Source organism: Balaenoptera physalus (genome assembly GCF_965194825.1).
Source record: "Balaenoptera physalus genome assembly, chromosome: 15".
Taxonomy (NCBI): Eukaryota; Metazoa; Chordata; class Mammalia; order Artiodactyla; family Balaenopteridae; genus Balaenoptera; species Balaenoptera physalus.
The window spans coordinates 10,143,887-10,160,121 of NC_138894.1; the positions used below are offsets into that span (position 1 = coordinate 10,143,887).

A 16,235-nucleotide genomic window follows, 5' to 3' on the forward strand; every position below is an offset into this window, starting at 1 on the left:
AGGAAGTGAGATGCAATGGAATCATTTATCATCCAGGAACATCCAAAAGTTTCAGTAGGACGTTGGGCAAAATATTGGATGGTCTAATCATCCAGAAGAAATAATGATATCAAGAGAGAGCCTTTGATTCCTCTTTTTTATTCTCCTTCAGGAGACCTTTATTGCACTTTCTACTGAGCTAAATTCCAAGCCCATCAACCATCATCTCATAACACATTCCAAGAGTTACCCAGTTATGCGATTGGTTTACTGTTATCCATAGATTGCTCTGTATGTCTTTATAGAGTTGTAAAACTGACACTAGAAAACGTTAATCTCCCCACATGTGCCTTTTCCCATATCAGCCATTTTTACTCACCTTATTTTGGTGACAAAGTTCTCCGTCTCTCTCTCTTGTTTTAAGTCAAAGTGCTAGTAGTGATTGTCTTTGAGGCAGTTCAGGGGAACAGCTTCCAATAATATTAAATCCTAGCTCTTAACTCTTAGCTTCAGATACTAATTTCATTAGAGACCTTTTTTCATATATTACAGATAGATTTTCCTTATTATCCTATATTAGGACTACTTTTCCTCTGTCACATTTCAGTAGATGCAGTGGTGATTGTCTTTTCAACAAATGGTGCTAAAGTAATTGGACATTCATATGTAAAAAAATGAACTTTGAGAGTTCAAAGTTTATTTGAACTCAAATGAGTATACAAAAATTAATTTAAAATATATCATAGTCGTAAATGTAATACTATAAATGCTTTAAAAGAAAATATAGGAGAAAATATTTATCACCAAGGATTAGATAAGAGTTCATAGATATGACAATTCAGTCCCTAAAAGAAAAAGTCGATAAATTGGACTTTATCAAAATTTAAAACTTTTGCTCTGTAAGAGACACTGTTAAGAAAATGAGAGGTCAAATCACAGACTGGGAGAAAATATTTGCAAATCACATTTGACGAGAGCACTCAAAATTCGACAGTAAGAAAACTAACAACCCAACTAAAAATAGGCAAAAGGTTTTTAAAGATGCTTTACTTAAGAAGATACACAGATGGCAAAAAAGCACATGAAAAAGTGCTCAACATCAATAGTCATTAGTTAATGCAAATTAAAACTACACTGAGATACCACTATACACCTATTAGAATGGCAAAACAAAAACAGAAACAAATGCTGGTGAGGATGCAGAGCAACTGGAACTCTCATATATTGCTGATGAAAATGCAAATGGTACAGCCACTTTGGAAAGTATTTTAGCAGTTTCTTATAAAATTAAATACACACTTAGTCTATGCGCCACCAATCCCACTCCTAGGTATTTACCTAAGAGAAATGAAACCTTATGGTTACACAAAAGCCTATAACAATTTTAATTTTGTTTACCAATTTGTTTATATCTATACAATGGAACAGTACTCAGCAATAATAAGGAACAAGCTATTGATTGATGTAACAACATGGATGAATCTCTAATGCATGGTGGTAAGTGAAAAAAGCCAGAATCAAAAGGATACATACTGTCTGAATCACTCTGTATGACATTCTGGAAAAGGCAAAACTATAAGAACAGAGAAGATATCAGTGCTCTCCAGGGGTTAAAGGTAGGGGAAAGGTTTGACTACAAAAGACAGAACAATGATGATGTATATTGATTTTGGTGGTGATTATTCAACTCTGTATACACCAAAAAGAGTCAATTTTACTGATGTAATTTTTAAAACAACTTTTAAATGAGGTACCAGATATGAAAAACAATCAAGTGGATTTTTTAGAAATAAGTAAAACTATTACAATTAAAAATTAAGTGGGGCTTCCCTGGTGGTGCAGTGGTTAAGAATCCGCCTGCCAACGCAGGGGACACGGGTTTGAGCCCTGGTCCGGGAAGATCCCACATGCCGCGGAGCAACTAAGCCCGTGCGCCACAACTACTGAGCCTGTGCTCTAGAGCCTGCGAGCCACACTACTGAGCCCACATGCTGCAACTACTGAAGCCTGTATGCCTAGAGCCTGTGCTCCACAACGAGAGAAGCCACCACAATGAGAAGCCCGTGCACCGCAACGAAGAGTAGCCCCCGCTTGCCACAACTAGAGAAAGCCCGTGCTCAGCAATAAAGATCCAACACAGCCAAAAATAAATAAAAATAAATAAATTTATAAAAAAAAATTAAGTGGATGAGTTTAATAGCAGATTATATCAGCTCAAGAGAGAGCACAAGAAAGTATACAGAATGTATCACAGAATGGTAAAAAGAAGGAAAATACAGAAAGAGGACAAGAAGCATAGAGATAAGTGAAAGGGTGTAACATACATTTGAGCACAGTCTCAGGAGAGGAGAGAAGAGCTGAGAATTTTCTGGAATTGACTTAAAAAAAAAAACAAAAGATGCCCCAGTCCACAGATTTAAGAAACTGAATGAATCCCAAAAAGGATGAATAAAAGGAAATCCACATAGAATGAAAATATAGAAAACCAAAGACAAAAATGAAAAATCTTAAAATTAGTCTGAGAAAAAAAGATTACCTTTGAAGGAACAAAAAACTGACTTCTTGACCACACGACAGAAGCCACAGAACAGTGAAATAATGTCTTCAATATTACTGAAAGGATAACTTAGAAAAAATAACTGCCAACCTAGAATGTTAAACCTAGGAAAACGATATTTTAGGAATGAAGGAGAAATAAGGGCATTTTCACATAAACAAAAACTGAGTTTGTCATGAGGAGACCCTCAGATTCTAAAGGAATCTCCCTTCAGGTGGAAGGAAAATCATCCTTGATGGAGGATTTGGACACAGGAAGGAATGATAAGCAAAGAAAATGAGAAGCAAGCAAACACATCTAAATGAACATGGAATAATATCTTTTGGGTTTTTAAAGATCAGAATGAAAACAGTAGGGCATAAACATAGGATTGAAGTATTCTAACTTTCTTGTTTTGTCCCTTAATAGAATGTGTGGTATAATTTCTAGGGTAACCCGTGAAACAACAGAGATAAAAGGCAAAGTTTACAAACTAGAAGTGGGAAGATACGGAATAATTTTTTAAAGTCAGTTAATCCAAAAGACAGCAAGAAAGGAGATTAAGAAAAACCACAGAGATGGTAGACTTGTTTTTATTAACATATCAGTAAGTAATTAGAATAAGTGTCAGTAGCTAGTTACATGAATTGTTCCAGTTAGAAGTTTAAAGCTCAAATTGGCTTTCTAAAACTCTATATCTCTTAAGTATAAGGATTCAGAAAAGTTGAAGGTAAAAGGGATAGAAAAAAATGAACCTTGCAACACTGGGCCAGAGGAAGCTGGCATAGCTGTATCAATAGCAATCAAAATAAAATTTAAGGCAAAAAGCATTACTAAAAATAAAGAGGGTCATTTCAAAAAAGGTTCACTTCCCCAGGAAGATATTAATTTTACCTTTCTATGACATTTATCAACATAATGTCAAAATTTATAGAGTAGAAATTGACAGTTAAATAACGATAAATCTACTATCAGAGTGGGTTATTTTTAATAGCTAATTGATAGGACAAATGTATTAAAAATTAAAGACAAAGTACTTGGACAACACAATTAAAAAGAAAAAGGCCTATCCTAATCGATGTATATAGAACATTGAAGAAAATACATTATTTCAAGCACTCTAGGAACATTTACAAATATATGGTAAGCCATAAAGCAAGTCTCGACAAATTTGAACAGATTCATATCACGCAGGGTATGTTCTCTGGCCACAGCACAATTAAGCTAGAGCTCAATAACAAAGATAATAAGAAAAGCCCCGAGTGCTTGAATATTGACATACTTTTCTAAATCACCTATAGGTCCAAAAAGGTATTATAATGAAAATTAGAAAATATTTTCAAGCAAATAGTAAGGAAACTATATATCAAAACATGTAGATGCAGGGACTTCCCTGGTGGTCCACTGGTTGAGACTCCGCACTCCCAATGCAGGGGGCCTGGGTTCAATCCCTGGTGGGGGAACTAGATCCCCCGCGCATGCCGCAACTTAGAATTCCAATAGCCGCAACTAAAAAAAAAAAAAAAAAAAAGATCCCACATGCCACAACTACAAGCCCAGTGTGCTGCAACTAAAAAGCCCACGTGGTGCAAGGAAGATCCAGTGTGCCACAACTAAGTCCTGGTACAGCCAAATAAATGAAGAAATAGGTATTTTAAAAAAGAAGAAAAAACATGTAGATGCAGCTAAAACAGATTTAGAAGGAAATGCATTGCCTTAAATGTGTGTATTATAAAAACAGAAAGCCTAAAAATTGATTAGCCAAGTATTCATCTCAAGAAGTTAAAAAGATAGCAAAGTAAACCTGAAGAAAGTAGGAGGAAGGAAAGAAAAACTAGAACAGAAATTAGTCCAATAAAAAATAAACATTCAGTAGAGAGAATTAACAAAGCCAAACTTTTTTTAAGGCAAATGAAATTGACAAACCTCTTGTGTAATTGACCCAGGGAAAAAGGAGGGACAGATAATATCAGGGCTGATAAAAGGGGGCTTTATTATAGATAGTATAGATGCTAAGATAATAAGAGGATATTATTAACAACTATATGCCAGTGCATTTGAAAATGTGGGAAATAAAGACAAATTTCTAGAAAAATGAAACAATAAAACAAATTCAAGAAGTAGAAAACCCGAATAGTTCCTATAACCATTAAAGAAATTGAATGAAAACGCCTAGCAGCCTAACAGATATAACGCAAACGGGCCTCCAGTGGATGGCCAACTAATCGTGGCAAATCAAACAAGTGTTCAATGGCTGTACTCTGGGTCTTGGTAGCCACTTGCTTTAATCCCGAAGCAGCATCTTTGACTGTAAAGGATCGTGAGGCTGCGTGTTTGTTCAGACCTTCAGGGGTGCGTAACTCTTTGTCAACTAGGCAAAGGCCAGATGGTGTCCTGGCAGATGCAAAAATCTCTGAAGAGGCTTTCCAAATAATAAGCTCTCTTTGAGACCAATCAGTTAACAACATAAACGTTCTGAGATTATAAAGGTAAGGAAAATTCCACTGGAAGTTAAGAAAACTTGGCTGTAGAACTCATTTCCTTTTGGGCAGGGATCTGCTCCACCTAAGGTAATATAGGTACTCCAACTATAGAGTAATCCTAAGAAATTCTCCACATTAAGGCAAGATCATGTAAACTTCCCAAGGGGGGCACGAACATAAACCAAATATAAAGATCCTGGTGTTTTAAAAAGGGATTCAGGGACTTCCCTGGTGACGCAGTGGCTAAGAATCTGCCTACCAATGCAGGGGATACAGGTTCGAGCCCTGGTCCGGGAAGATCCCACATGCCGCGGAGCAACTAAGCCCGTGTGCCGCAACTACTGAGCCCGCGAGCCACAACTACTGAAACCCGCGTGCCTAGAGCCCGTGCTCTGCAACAAGAGGAGCCACCGCAATGAGAAGCCCGTGTACCGCAATGAAGAGTAGCCCCCGCTCGCCACAACTAGAGAAAGCCCGGGCACAGCAACGAAGACCCAACGCAGCCAAAAATAAATAAATAAATAAAAGTAAATTTATAAAAAAAGGAATTCAGCTTATAGAATGATTTACTTATCAAACGAATCAATTGTTAGCAAATTTTCAGGATATATTAGACAGCATCCTGGTAACCTGTGATGTTCCATCCTTCTGTTGTTAGTTCTCATATTCAGTAGGAAGGGAATGGACTTTGCTGAGCTGCCGAAATCATGGGATCCTGGGTATGATGGAATTTGTGGGTGAGAATGAAGGAGACATCAGGGAAGAGATCACGAAATGCTTAAAAGTGTAGATTCTGGGCTTCCCTGGTGGCGCAGTGGTTGAGAATCTGCCTGCTAATGCAGGGGACACGGGTTCGAGCCCTGGTCTGGGAAGATCCCACATGCCGCGGAGCAACTAAGCCCGTGCGCCACAACTACTGAGCCTGCACGTCTGGAGCCTGTTCTCCGCAACAAGAGAGGCCGCGATAGTGTAAGGCCCGCGCACCGCGATGAAGAGTGGCCCCCGCTCGCCGCAACTAGAGAAAGCCCTCACACAGAAACGAAGACCCAACACAGCCATAAATAAATAAATAAATAAATAACTGATTGAAGGACTTTAAAAAAAAAAAAAAAGTGTAGATTCTAACAATCCAGGAAGCATGGCAGAGTCGGGCTCAGCGCTGCCACCACCATTTGACGGTTTCTCTCCCCAAAAGTTGTTAGCGTTTGGCACTCCAGGAGCCCTTTTTGCCATGAGGCTGGGCCTCCTCTGATTGTCCATGGTGCCCACATCCATGCTAAATGCAGCACTTGAGGATTTTTTAAAAATTTATTTTATTGAGGTATAGTTGATTTACAATGTTGTGTTAGTTTCTGCTGTACAGCAAAGTGATTCAGTTATATATACATATATATATGTGTTAACACTTGAGGATTATCTTGGAAAATAATTTGGGTTATCATATCCGGGCTTTACCTCATGAGGACTTTTTGCTTTTGACTATTTTTATTTTAGGGATTAAAATCTGATTTCATTTATACAGTGGAGTATTACTTAGCAATTTAGAAAAAGAGGAAGAATGCAAAATGCATGCATCACCATGCAAAGTGTCAAAAGCAGTATATGGAGGGAAAGAATCCACACACAAGAGTATATGCTGTATGATTCTACTCATACAGGATGTGCTGTGTGAATTCAAGAATGGGCAAAACAAATGTATGGTAATAGAAATAAAAAGCATGGTTGCATCAAAAAAATAAACTCTTTAGGAATAAATTGAACCAAGGAAGTGAAAGATATGTTAAAAAATTGTTGATTTCAAGTAAGAGGGAAGTTGCTTGTGCCTTGATTCTGTGATCATGCTCCAAAGCTTTCTTGGCTCTTTTATTCAATGTCCAAAATAGACAGAAATCAAGATTTGTTTTCAGGTGTGCAAAAATGGTACGCTGTGTGCTTCACATCCTTCTGTGTGGTAAAAGGACTTTTCAGGAGCGAATAATTGATGCACGGACAGAAATCTTACGTTCTCTCCTTCTCGTGCACTTCTCATACGTGTCTGGTAAATACTCACATGCATTCTTTTTGCATAGGAAAGAAAAAGTCCAAATTTAAAACGTTTAAGAAGTTCTTTGGGAAGAAGAAGAGAAAGGAATCGCCTTCTTCCACAGGAAGTAGCACCTGGAAACAAAGTCAGGAGAAGAATGAGGTCATTGCCGTCGAGTCAGGGCCAGTGGGCTACGACTCAGAGGATGAGCTGGAGTAAGTTGCCTTTTCCATTCCTTTAGGCTTGTGTGTTCCAAGGAGCAGGAGGGGTCACAGGAGGACCCGAATACTTGGGCTCATTGTCGTGGTAACTTGGTGGATTTCTGAGCTTACTTTCCTCCTAGGTAATTCCACTGGAGGTTCTTCCATAGATACGGTGTTTTCTGTCTTTTTGTACATAGGGATGGAGAAAGTTGGAGCGGGGGACAGGGGAACATTATCAGGTACCTGCTATGTGCCAGGTGTGTATATATTAAAAGTCTATATAACTATGGAAGAGGAGGTAAGATATACCATTTTATAAATGAACAAACCAAGCTTTAGAGAAATTTTGGAAAATTTGCCCAATGTCCTACAGCTGAAAGTAACAAGATTAGGAAGTAATCCCTCATCTAATTTGACTTAAAACTCTTTTGAGGACCTGGATACTATACCAGAAAAATACATCTCTCTAAGCCTGAGTCCTCAGTAACGTAATAAGAAAATTTTCCATTGGAGAGAGAGAGGAGTAGGGGGAAGGCTTCTTGCTGTTCAGTCTTAGAAAAATCATCCAAAAATATTATTCGGAAGAACAGAAACCCATATTTCAATAGGTATGAAATATGGGAAAGTCTAGTGAAGAAATCGTTATTTCTGTAACTTGTACTTCATCAAAATATAGTTATAATACATATGCTTTGGTTATTCCAGCAGTTATTTCTGTGAGTAAAAGGGAAAAAACAAAAACAAAACCAAAACCAGATTTGTTGCCATGCCAGGTTTTGTTTCTTTTAAACAACATTGGCACCTTAATTTGAGGATAAGGCATAATGACCCTGGGATTGGGAGACAGACCACGCTGAGATGGGGTCATGGGCTTCAGCAACCCCGTGAGGGGTCCCGTCCCCTCCTTCCTCACCAGTCTCCTTGCCTGTTTCTAAAGGAGTAGAAATTACACTGACCGCTTGGTGGCACCAAACGACTAAAGAGGAGAGATCTGAGCTTTGTCTTTCAGGTTGTTTTTTTTTTTCTGGTGCTGGCAGGGAGCAGGAGGCACCCACATGGGACCTTGTGAAGAGTGGAGAGGACGGGCTATACACGCATTTTTAAGGCAGCGCCAAACTCTTGGGGAGCAAGACATTATCGTATAGTATTGCTCACTGTTACATGTCTTCACTGGGCCAGCCCCAGGGACAGTATAACACTCGCCTCTACCCACCCCGTCTCTCGGCCAGAACACTCAGCGGGCCCTCCAGCCAAGGAACAAGAACACAGCAGGAGGGGTGAGCTGGGCTGAAATGACCTGTCCACTTGCCCATCATCTATCACCAGAGCCCATGGAGAGTGGGGACAGTGCCCCTTTCATCTTTATATTCTCAGCACCTGGCAGGGGCGGGTCTTCAGTTACTGGTGAAAGTTTGCTAGAGTGATGGTAGGAGAGGAAGCTTGGGGTGAAGTATGATGACGCCGGGAAGTGCAAATAATGTCCTTAGAGAACAGCGCAGAGGGGAGACAAGAGCTTTCTCTCTTTTTTTCCCAGCTTTATTGAGAGATCATTGACATAGAATGTTGTGGGAGTTTTAAGGTGTACAACGTGTTGATTTAATACGCTTACATGCTGCCACATGATTACCACCATAACATTAGCTAATACCTGCATCATGTCGCCTAATTACCGTTTCTTTTTTGTGGTGAGAACATTTAAGATCTACTCTCGTAGCAATTTTCAAGTATATAATACAGTATAATTAACTATAATCACTGTGCTATAGATCCCCAGAACTTACTCATCTTATAGCTGGAAGTTTTTACCCTTTGACCAACATCTCCCCATTTCCCCCAGCCCCCAGCCCCTGGTAACCACCATTCTACTCTGTTTCTATGAGTTCGGCTTTTTTAGATTCCACATGTAAGTAAGATCATAGAGTATTTTTCGTTCTCTGTCTGATCTCACTCAGCATAATTCCCTCAAGGTCCATCCATGTTGTTGAAAATGTCAGGATGTCCTTCTTTCTCATGACTAAATAATATGCTGTTGTATATATGTACCACATCTTCTTTATCCATTCACCCATTGATGGACACTTCTGTTATTTCCATATTTTGGCTATTGTGAATCATGCTGCGATGAACATGGGGGTGCAGATATCTCTTCAACATCCTGTTTTCATTTCCTTCAGATAAATACCCAGAAGCAGGATTGCTGGATCATATGCTGGTTCTATTTTAAATTTTTTGAGGAACCTCCATACTGTTCTCCATAGCGACTGCCCCAACTTACATTCCCACCAACAGTGCAAAAGGGTTCCCTTTTCTCCACATCCTTGCTACCACTTACCTCCTGTCATTTTTGTAAAAGCCATTCTAACAGATCTGAAGCGATGTCTCCTGTTTTTGATTTGCATTTCCTTGATGATTAGTGGTGTTGAGCTCCTTTTCATGTACCTGTTGGCCGTCTGTTGTCTTCTTTGGAGAAATGTCTATTTAGATCTTCTCATTTTTTAATTGGATTGGGTTTTTGCTATTGAGTTGTATGAGTCCTTTAAATATTTTGGATTTTAACCCCTTACCAGATATAGATTTGCAAATATTTTCTCACATTCTGTAAATTGCCTTATCATTTTGTTGATGGTCCCCTTTGCTGTGCAGAAGGTTTTTTTTTTTTTTATTGAAGTCTAGTTGATTTACAGTATTGTGCCACAGAAGCTTTTTAATTTGATGTAGTCCCACTTGTTTATTTTTGCTTTTGTTGCCATTGCTTTTGGTGTCAAATCCAAAAAGTCATTGCCAAGAGCAACGTCAAAGCGCTTACTCCCTATGTTTTCTTCTAGGAGTTTTAGGGTTGCAGGTCTTATGTTCAAGTCTTTAATCCATTTTGATTTTTGTGTATGGTGTAAGATAGTGGTTCAGTTTCATTCTTTTGCATGTGGCTGTCCAAGTTTTCCCAACACTATTTATTGAAGAGACTGTCCTTTCCCCACGGTATATTCTTGGTTCCTATGTCATAGAGTAATTGACCATATAAGAGACAAAAATTTAAAGGTACTCTTTGGCCTCTTTGAAGAGTCCGTGAGCCTTCTAGACTCTGTAGCAGCTTCTCGTCCATCACCATGGGCAAAAATGTCCACTTACCAAGGTACATGAACGCTGACAAACCACATGAAACGCTGTGGGTTTAAAAAGTTGATGCCCATTTATTGTGTCAGTGGGGTTATGCTTCTTGAGTCTCTTAATCTATAACAATTTTACTTCACCCTCCCTGCTTTGTTTCATGTCATTGATCAAATGGAGAATATCCCACAATCTGGATTTGCTTTCTTTTGGTATGATTGAACTCATGTCTGTATTCTCTGAATTTCTTGTAGAATGATAGCTGGATCTAGATATTTAAAATTAGATTTAGATTCAAGACGGTCCTGGATACTTACTGTCACGTCACATCACAAGGCACATGCTTTCTGTTTGTCCCACTTCTGGTGATGCTGAGACTGAGCAGTGGGTTCAGGGCGTCTCTCTCAGTGTGATCCATCCACAAACCTTCACCTGATAGTTTTACACCTGCTGATGATCATTACTAGATCCATTATTTAATTGTAAAATGGTGGTGGTTCTAATTCGATCATTCATTCTGCATGTGCTAGCTAGCATTCGTCTATGCAGAAGACCTTTCCTTCATCAACTCCTTGGTTGCTCTGAAATACAAGTTGTACAGGAAAAGCAGGGTAATACTTGATTCTCCTTTTATCCATCTACCTTCAGAGTAATGACCTGGTACCCTAGCAAACTTCCAAAACTGAGTGATGAGTTTTATTTTTTTCTTTTCTTTTTTTTCTTGACTATCATTGTGAATGCATGGATTTTTATATATTTGATTTGCTCTAACCCATGACAGTCTCTGTTCATTTTTATGCTCACACTGTCCCATCTTATGCTACTGAGAGTCACTTCAGATTAGCTCCTGGTTCTTTTGACATGACCCCATTTGTCTCTGGAAGGTTCTTTGCTTTCTTGCATGATGAGAAATCCTAAGTTAGTTTGTACATTTCCTGCCCTAGACCTGTAATCAGCCATTTCCTTTTAGTGTGAAATGGTTTTTAGCAACCACAATCTGCCTGCCAGGGCTGATGATTGTTAATTGGCTGTCATTGCTTCTAGACCTTTCCAGTAGATGTAGCTAGGAAATATGTTTTTTTAAGAGAAAAATACATCATTAATTCACTGGTATTTCCAGTTCAAATTTATTTAGACAGAATTGTTGCTTCTTTGATTCTTTGTTTGAATTCACTTTTCTCTTTTACTGGAAATCTTGGTTCCTAATGATACTAACAAACTTATTTATTTTCTTCATCATTTAATATACTTATAATAATTTAATTTCCCCCTTTCCCACACAGAGGTTACATACTATAAAGATTGTTCTGCACTGTTTTTTTTTAACCAATATTGCCGCTAAGACTACCAAGTACAATTTGCTGTCTTTGTGCTTTTTGTTCTTAGAATTTATCCTATTACAGATGTAGAGTCAAAAGTCACTTGGATGTCGAGTTAAAGTCACTTGAAATCATTCTTTTCTCTGTGTGTTTATGCTGACAACCTGATATAAAATTAGGCTTGTTTCCTTCTGTTTGTTTTCTAGTTTTAGAGGCTGATTTCCCTTTTTGTTTGATTGTGTCTTTTAACGATGCAAAATGTTTCCATAGTTTCAAAGACAACATTGTAACTATAAGTAGAAACCTTGGTACCCTGAGTCCTGTCTTGTTCTATCCTTCCCCTTAAAGGAGACTATTTTTATTCATTGGTTCCTTATCTTTCTATTTTTATTTTTTAAAAATATACGCAAACACACATATGTTTGTATATGTTCACACCCCCTTTCCCACACAGAGCTAACACAGCACTGTCTGTACTCCCTTTTTTATTTTTCACTTAGTAGAGTCGGGTGCTACCTGCACACAGGGTTGCTCCTCACCCCTTTGGTCAGCTGCAGAGCCTCTAGTATATCACGTCCCATAGTTTATTCAGGTACCTGCTGAGGGACATGTGGACTGTTTCCAGTCTTTTGCATCTATAAATGATGCTGTAGTCAATGGCCTTGAGCATATAGCATTTTGTGTCTTTGCAGCGGCCTTTTCACACTGTCCTGAATTCTAGTTACACCCAGAGTGGAGGTGTTTGGGCAGTGATTATGGTTTCCAGAGGGTGTGACCATGGGCTGCCCGCTGTGGGAGGGAAGCCCAGGTGTGCATATGATCTTTGTGACAACAGCTGCCATTGGCAGGAGGCCCTCCTGGTTCTTTCACTCGGCCTCACTCTGTCCCAGAGATGTGAGGACATTTGTGTGCTGCGAGTTCCGCACTTGCAAACTTACTCTAGCAGCTGGAAGGAAGCTAGAAAACATCACTAACCAACATGGGGCGGGGTCACACCTAGGAATCCCTAATGCCTCACAAAGGACAGGATGCCCAGGGCTGGGGTGGGGGAAGGGCTGTTGGTGCAGAAGGTGGCAGCGTCTTCGGACAGGCTTTCCTTCCTTCATCATCGGGTCTCAGTCACCTCCTTCCACCTATTGTTCAGGCTGCCAGCGCCGCTAGGAAAATCTGACGATAACTCCCACATCCTCTTAGCACGTTTTGTGAATGTCCTGTGGGTTCAGTTCCAAATTGGAACCCTGAGCTCGGGACTGGGGAAGGGGCTGGGACGGTGATGCCAGAAGGGCCCGCCATCTACGCCCCAGGACCTTGGCACACAGGCTGGGTTGCACAGATCACATCAGGTAATGAGACGAGGGCGTGGCTTTGCACATCGCAATTCTCCTTTCAAACCCAGCTGTGGATGTGTGTGTTTTGGACCACGTTGTAAGGATGCCTCCGTCTGGCAAGCCCTCAGCCTGCTGTGCAAACATGGCCTCCAGCCCACCGAGGGGCTGCATGTTTGCCCACAAGGAAAGACCTCACCCTCCCCGGGCACCCAGGACAGTCTGCACAGCCTGCCAGCCAGCCCAGGCCCCCTGCCAGCCCTTCCTCTCTGCAGGCCTGCTGTCCTAGACCTCACACCTCGTCAGACCTTGGTTTTTCCCTTAACGAAAAGAATTCACACAACCTTCAGATCTGTTAGGAAAATCCCTATCTCCACAAAGCTCCTAATAGTTGACCGTGGTATTTGACAGGATGAACCGAAGTCATAAACAGTTAAAAAAAATAAATGCAGCTGAAGGCTTGTTGTAGGATGTGCCCTTAGCCCCATCCCGAGCCCCCCGGGGAGAGATGGGCACCAGCCGAGGGTCACAGTGCTTCTTTCGTCCTAGGGAGTCAAGGGGCACGCTGGGCAGCCGGGCCCTCTCACACGACAGTATTTTCATTCTTGAGTCGGGACAGGACCCTCCTCGGCCGGTGCGGGTCTTTTCCCAAGAAAATGTGTGTGACCGGATTAAAGCTTTGCAGGTAAACTTTTCCCCGTGGCGACACTGGGTACGTATGTCAGGTATGCATCGGGAAGTCTTAAGATGATTTCTGCTGGGTTTACTTGATCTATTTTTAAAGCCCAAATGCATGCACGTCACAGCTCTCCCAAGACTCACCCAGTTAGTTACAATTGGACCGTACCTCATTCTCAGTTATAGCCACTCATTTTCAAGATGACAGCGGCAGAGCTGGTGGCAGACTCGCAGTTCAGTTCCCTGCCCCAGGCAAGGGTGCTGAAAATATCTCTTGAACGAATGAATTGCAGTGGGAGGATTTGTTGAGAAAAGTTGCTGATGAAAACAACAGCAAATGTTCTTTATTCCAATCTAGTTAAAAATACAGTGTAATGTGAAAATGGGGCCACCACCTCCTCCGGGGGGCCTTCCGGCCAGGCGGGGAGATGATGGTGGCATGAGCTCTGAGGACGACGGTCTGCCCAGGAGCCCCCCAGAGATGTCCTTGCTGCACGACATCGGTCCCGGCACCACCATAAAGGCAAGTGTAGCCTGCACTACCTTGGCTCCGTCCGCGCCTGCCACATAGGGCTGTCGGGGACTCTGGTGGCCCCTGTGTTTGTTCCCCTTAGATTCCTGTGGTGGGTCATGCTCAGTGCGGCCAGGAGGGATTCTAGCCAGGTCACTGGGACCCACTGTCAGTCCTTGGACTGTATTTGTTTTCATTCTTTGAGCAGAAATTCAGGTCTCGTTAGGAGATATGGTTTGGGGAACATTTTCCCTGATGGTTAGAGGTCTGATACAATCAACCCTATACCTCGTTTTTCCTGTCTGAGCAGATGACCAGAGACGGGGCATCTCATCTGAAAGAAGGAAAACAGCTTTGAATCTGTTTTCTGTCATCATGACATTTGGCTGGAGGGAGAAGGGAGGGGTAACATATATGACTTAGTCTAGGCTCCTGCATCTGAGTTTGGGACTCTGAGAACTTGTTAGTTTAGGGGTAGAAATGTGAGGCATGGCGCTGGTAGACAGGGCAGCAGGGAAAGTTTGACAAGCAGGAGAGGTGTCTCTGACCTCAGCAGGGCAGGGAACTGATCCCAGAAGTCCCCCACCCCCTTTGGAATCCAGGAGGAAGAACTGAACTTTTTTGTGTGTACACCAGCGGTCCCCAACCTTTTTGGCACCAGGGACTGGTTTCATGGAAGGCAATTTTTCCACGGACTGGGGCCAGGGAGGGGGATGTGGAGGGGCAAGGGAAGGGGGGATGGTTCCAGTGGTAGTGTGAGCGACGGGGAGCAGCGGACGGAGCTTCACTCCACCGCCCGCCTGCCACTCACCTCCTGCTGTGTGGCCCGGTTCCTAACAGGCCTCGGACCGGTACCGATCCGCGACCGGGTGGGGTTGGAGACCCCTGGTATAAACAACATAGCCTGTGGTGCTGCCATTCTGAGCCCATACAGTGGGCTCAGTGATAAAATACCTATCATTTATGTTACATGAGTACGTAAATGATGAAACAGATGATGATTTCCCCCTTGTAGACAAGCCTTGCTGTGGGGTGGATAGAGTTGGAGTTATCCGTGTTACGACTCATTATGTATAGAGCCACACCCCTGCCCTGTGTGTCCTTGGAGGGTCCCTGTGCCCTGGTCGAGGGCCATCCTCAGGGAAGTCCTGCAGTTTCCGTGCTGCTCTGAAATATGTTCAGCAGTCACTTCCACTTGGACGTTCAGAAGCCCCCCTGCAAAGGCAGGAGAAGGAGTGTTTACCTGACTTGTTTGCCGTTGTGGGTTCCCAGAGCCCCACGGATGAAGGCAGAGGAAGAGCTGTGGTGTAGCTGAGAGTGAACACGCCCAGGGTGCGGGTTTCTGCACAGAAGGCCAGAGAATGACTCTCCAGAATTCTGCCTTAGGGTCGACCTGCCCCTGCTTGCTCCACGAGCAGGTCAGAGGGCAGTAGGGCACCCACACCTGCTCTCCCACCTCGAGGAGAAAGCAGAGAAGACAAGGAGGAAGATTTGGCCCATTGCCTGGATTCCAAGCCCACCCTGCACCCCTTAGCACCTTAAAATACTGGAGGGGAAAGTTGGCAGACTGATGGCCGTGTTAAGGTGTCATCACCACGTGACACACACATCTTGGCAGCTCAGTGGCCACAGCCTCAGGAGCGGATGTGACTTTGTGTGTTTCAGGCTGCATGGTTGGGGGGATGTGTCTGGTGAGCCATTGTTGACTGACTCACACTCATTCCACCCCACAGTTCTCTGACTCTCCCGGCATCGTGGTTCTCTGCGTTTAGCTGGGACAGACGGTACAGGAGAGCGGGTAGCTTCTAAATCTGTTAAGGATTAAGGAGTGAGCCCAGCTCCCAAACCCGCAAAGCACTGTGCTGCACAAATTCCACAGTCCGCTGACCGGGAGCCACTCATACTGGGCAGGGCTGACCTTGTCCTTTTCAACACCCCTCCTTTGGTGGTGATGTTATTTAAAAAAATGTTCTGAGAATTTATCAAGTATTGGGTAGTAGGAACAATCCACTAGCTTCATCAGAAACCAAAATTTGAGCCTTTAAGACTTAAAAACTATCATCTTTATCATCA

General features: G+C 42.1%; 1 protein-coding gene and 1 long non-coding RNA gene across 9 annotated transcripts in view; one reads left to right on the plus strand and one right to left on the minus strand.

The window, feature by feature from the left end:
- Positions 1-16,235, plus strand: part of CRACDL (CRACD like) — a 123,309-nt gene that overhangs the window by 79,160 nt on the left and 27,914 nt on the right. For 4 of the 8 annotated variants that reach the window (XR_014254183.1, XM_082427245.1, XM_082427246.1 and 1 more), the window contains exons 3-7: positions 7,068-7,236; positions 7,422-7,481; positions 8,454-8,501; positions 13,523-13,658; positions 14,010-14,174. Coding sequence is in view for 7 of the 8 variants with exons in the window: in XM_082427245.1 (XP_082283371.1) it covers positions 7,068-7,236; positions 7,422-7,481; positions 8,454-8,501; positions 13,523-13,658; positions 14,010-14,174 (578 nt within the window). In the remaining variant the exon portion in view is untranslated. Of the gene's footprint in view, positions 1-7,067; positions 7,237-7,421; positions 7,482-8,453; positions 8,502-13,522; positions 13,659-14,009; positions 14,179-16,235 lie in introns of all 8 variants that reach the window. The other 4 variants (XM_082427250.1, XM_082427247.1, XM_082427248.1 and 1 more) reach the window with 4 other exon arrangements.
- LOC309644053 lies at positions 180-7,059 on the minus strand. Its single transcript, XR_014254212.1, has 2 exons — positions 6,125-7,059; positions 180-5,796 (listed from the first exon to the last, which is right to left on the minus strand). It is a non-coding gene; the product is annotated as an uncharacterized lncRNA (long non-coding RNA).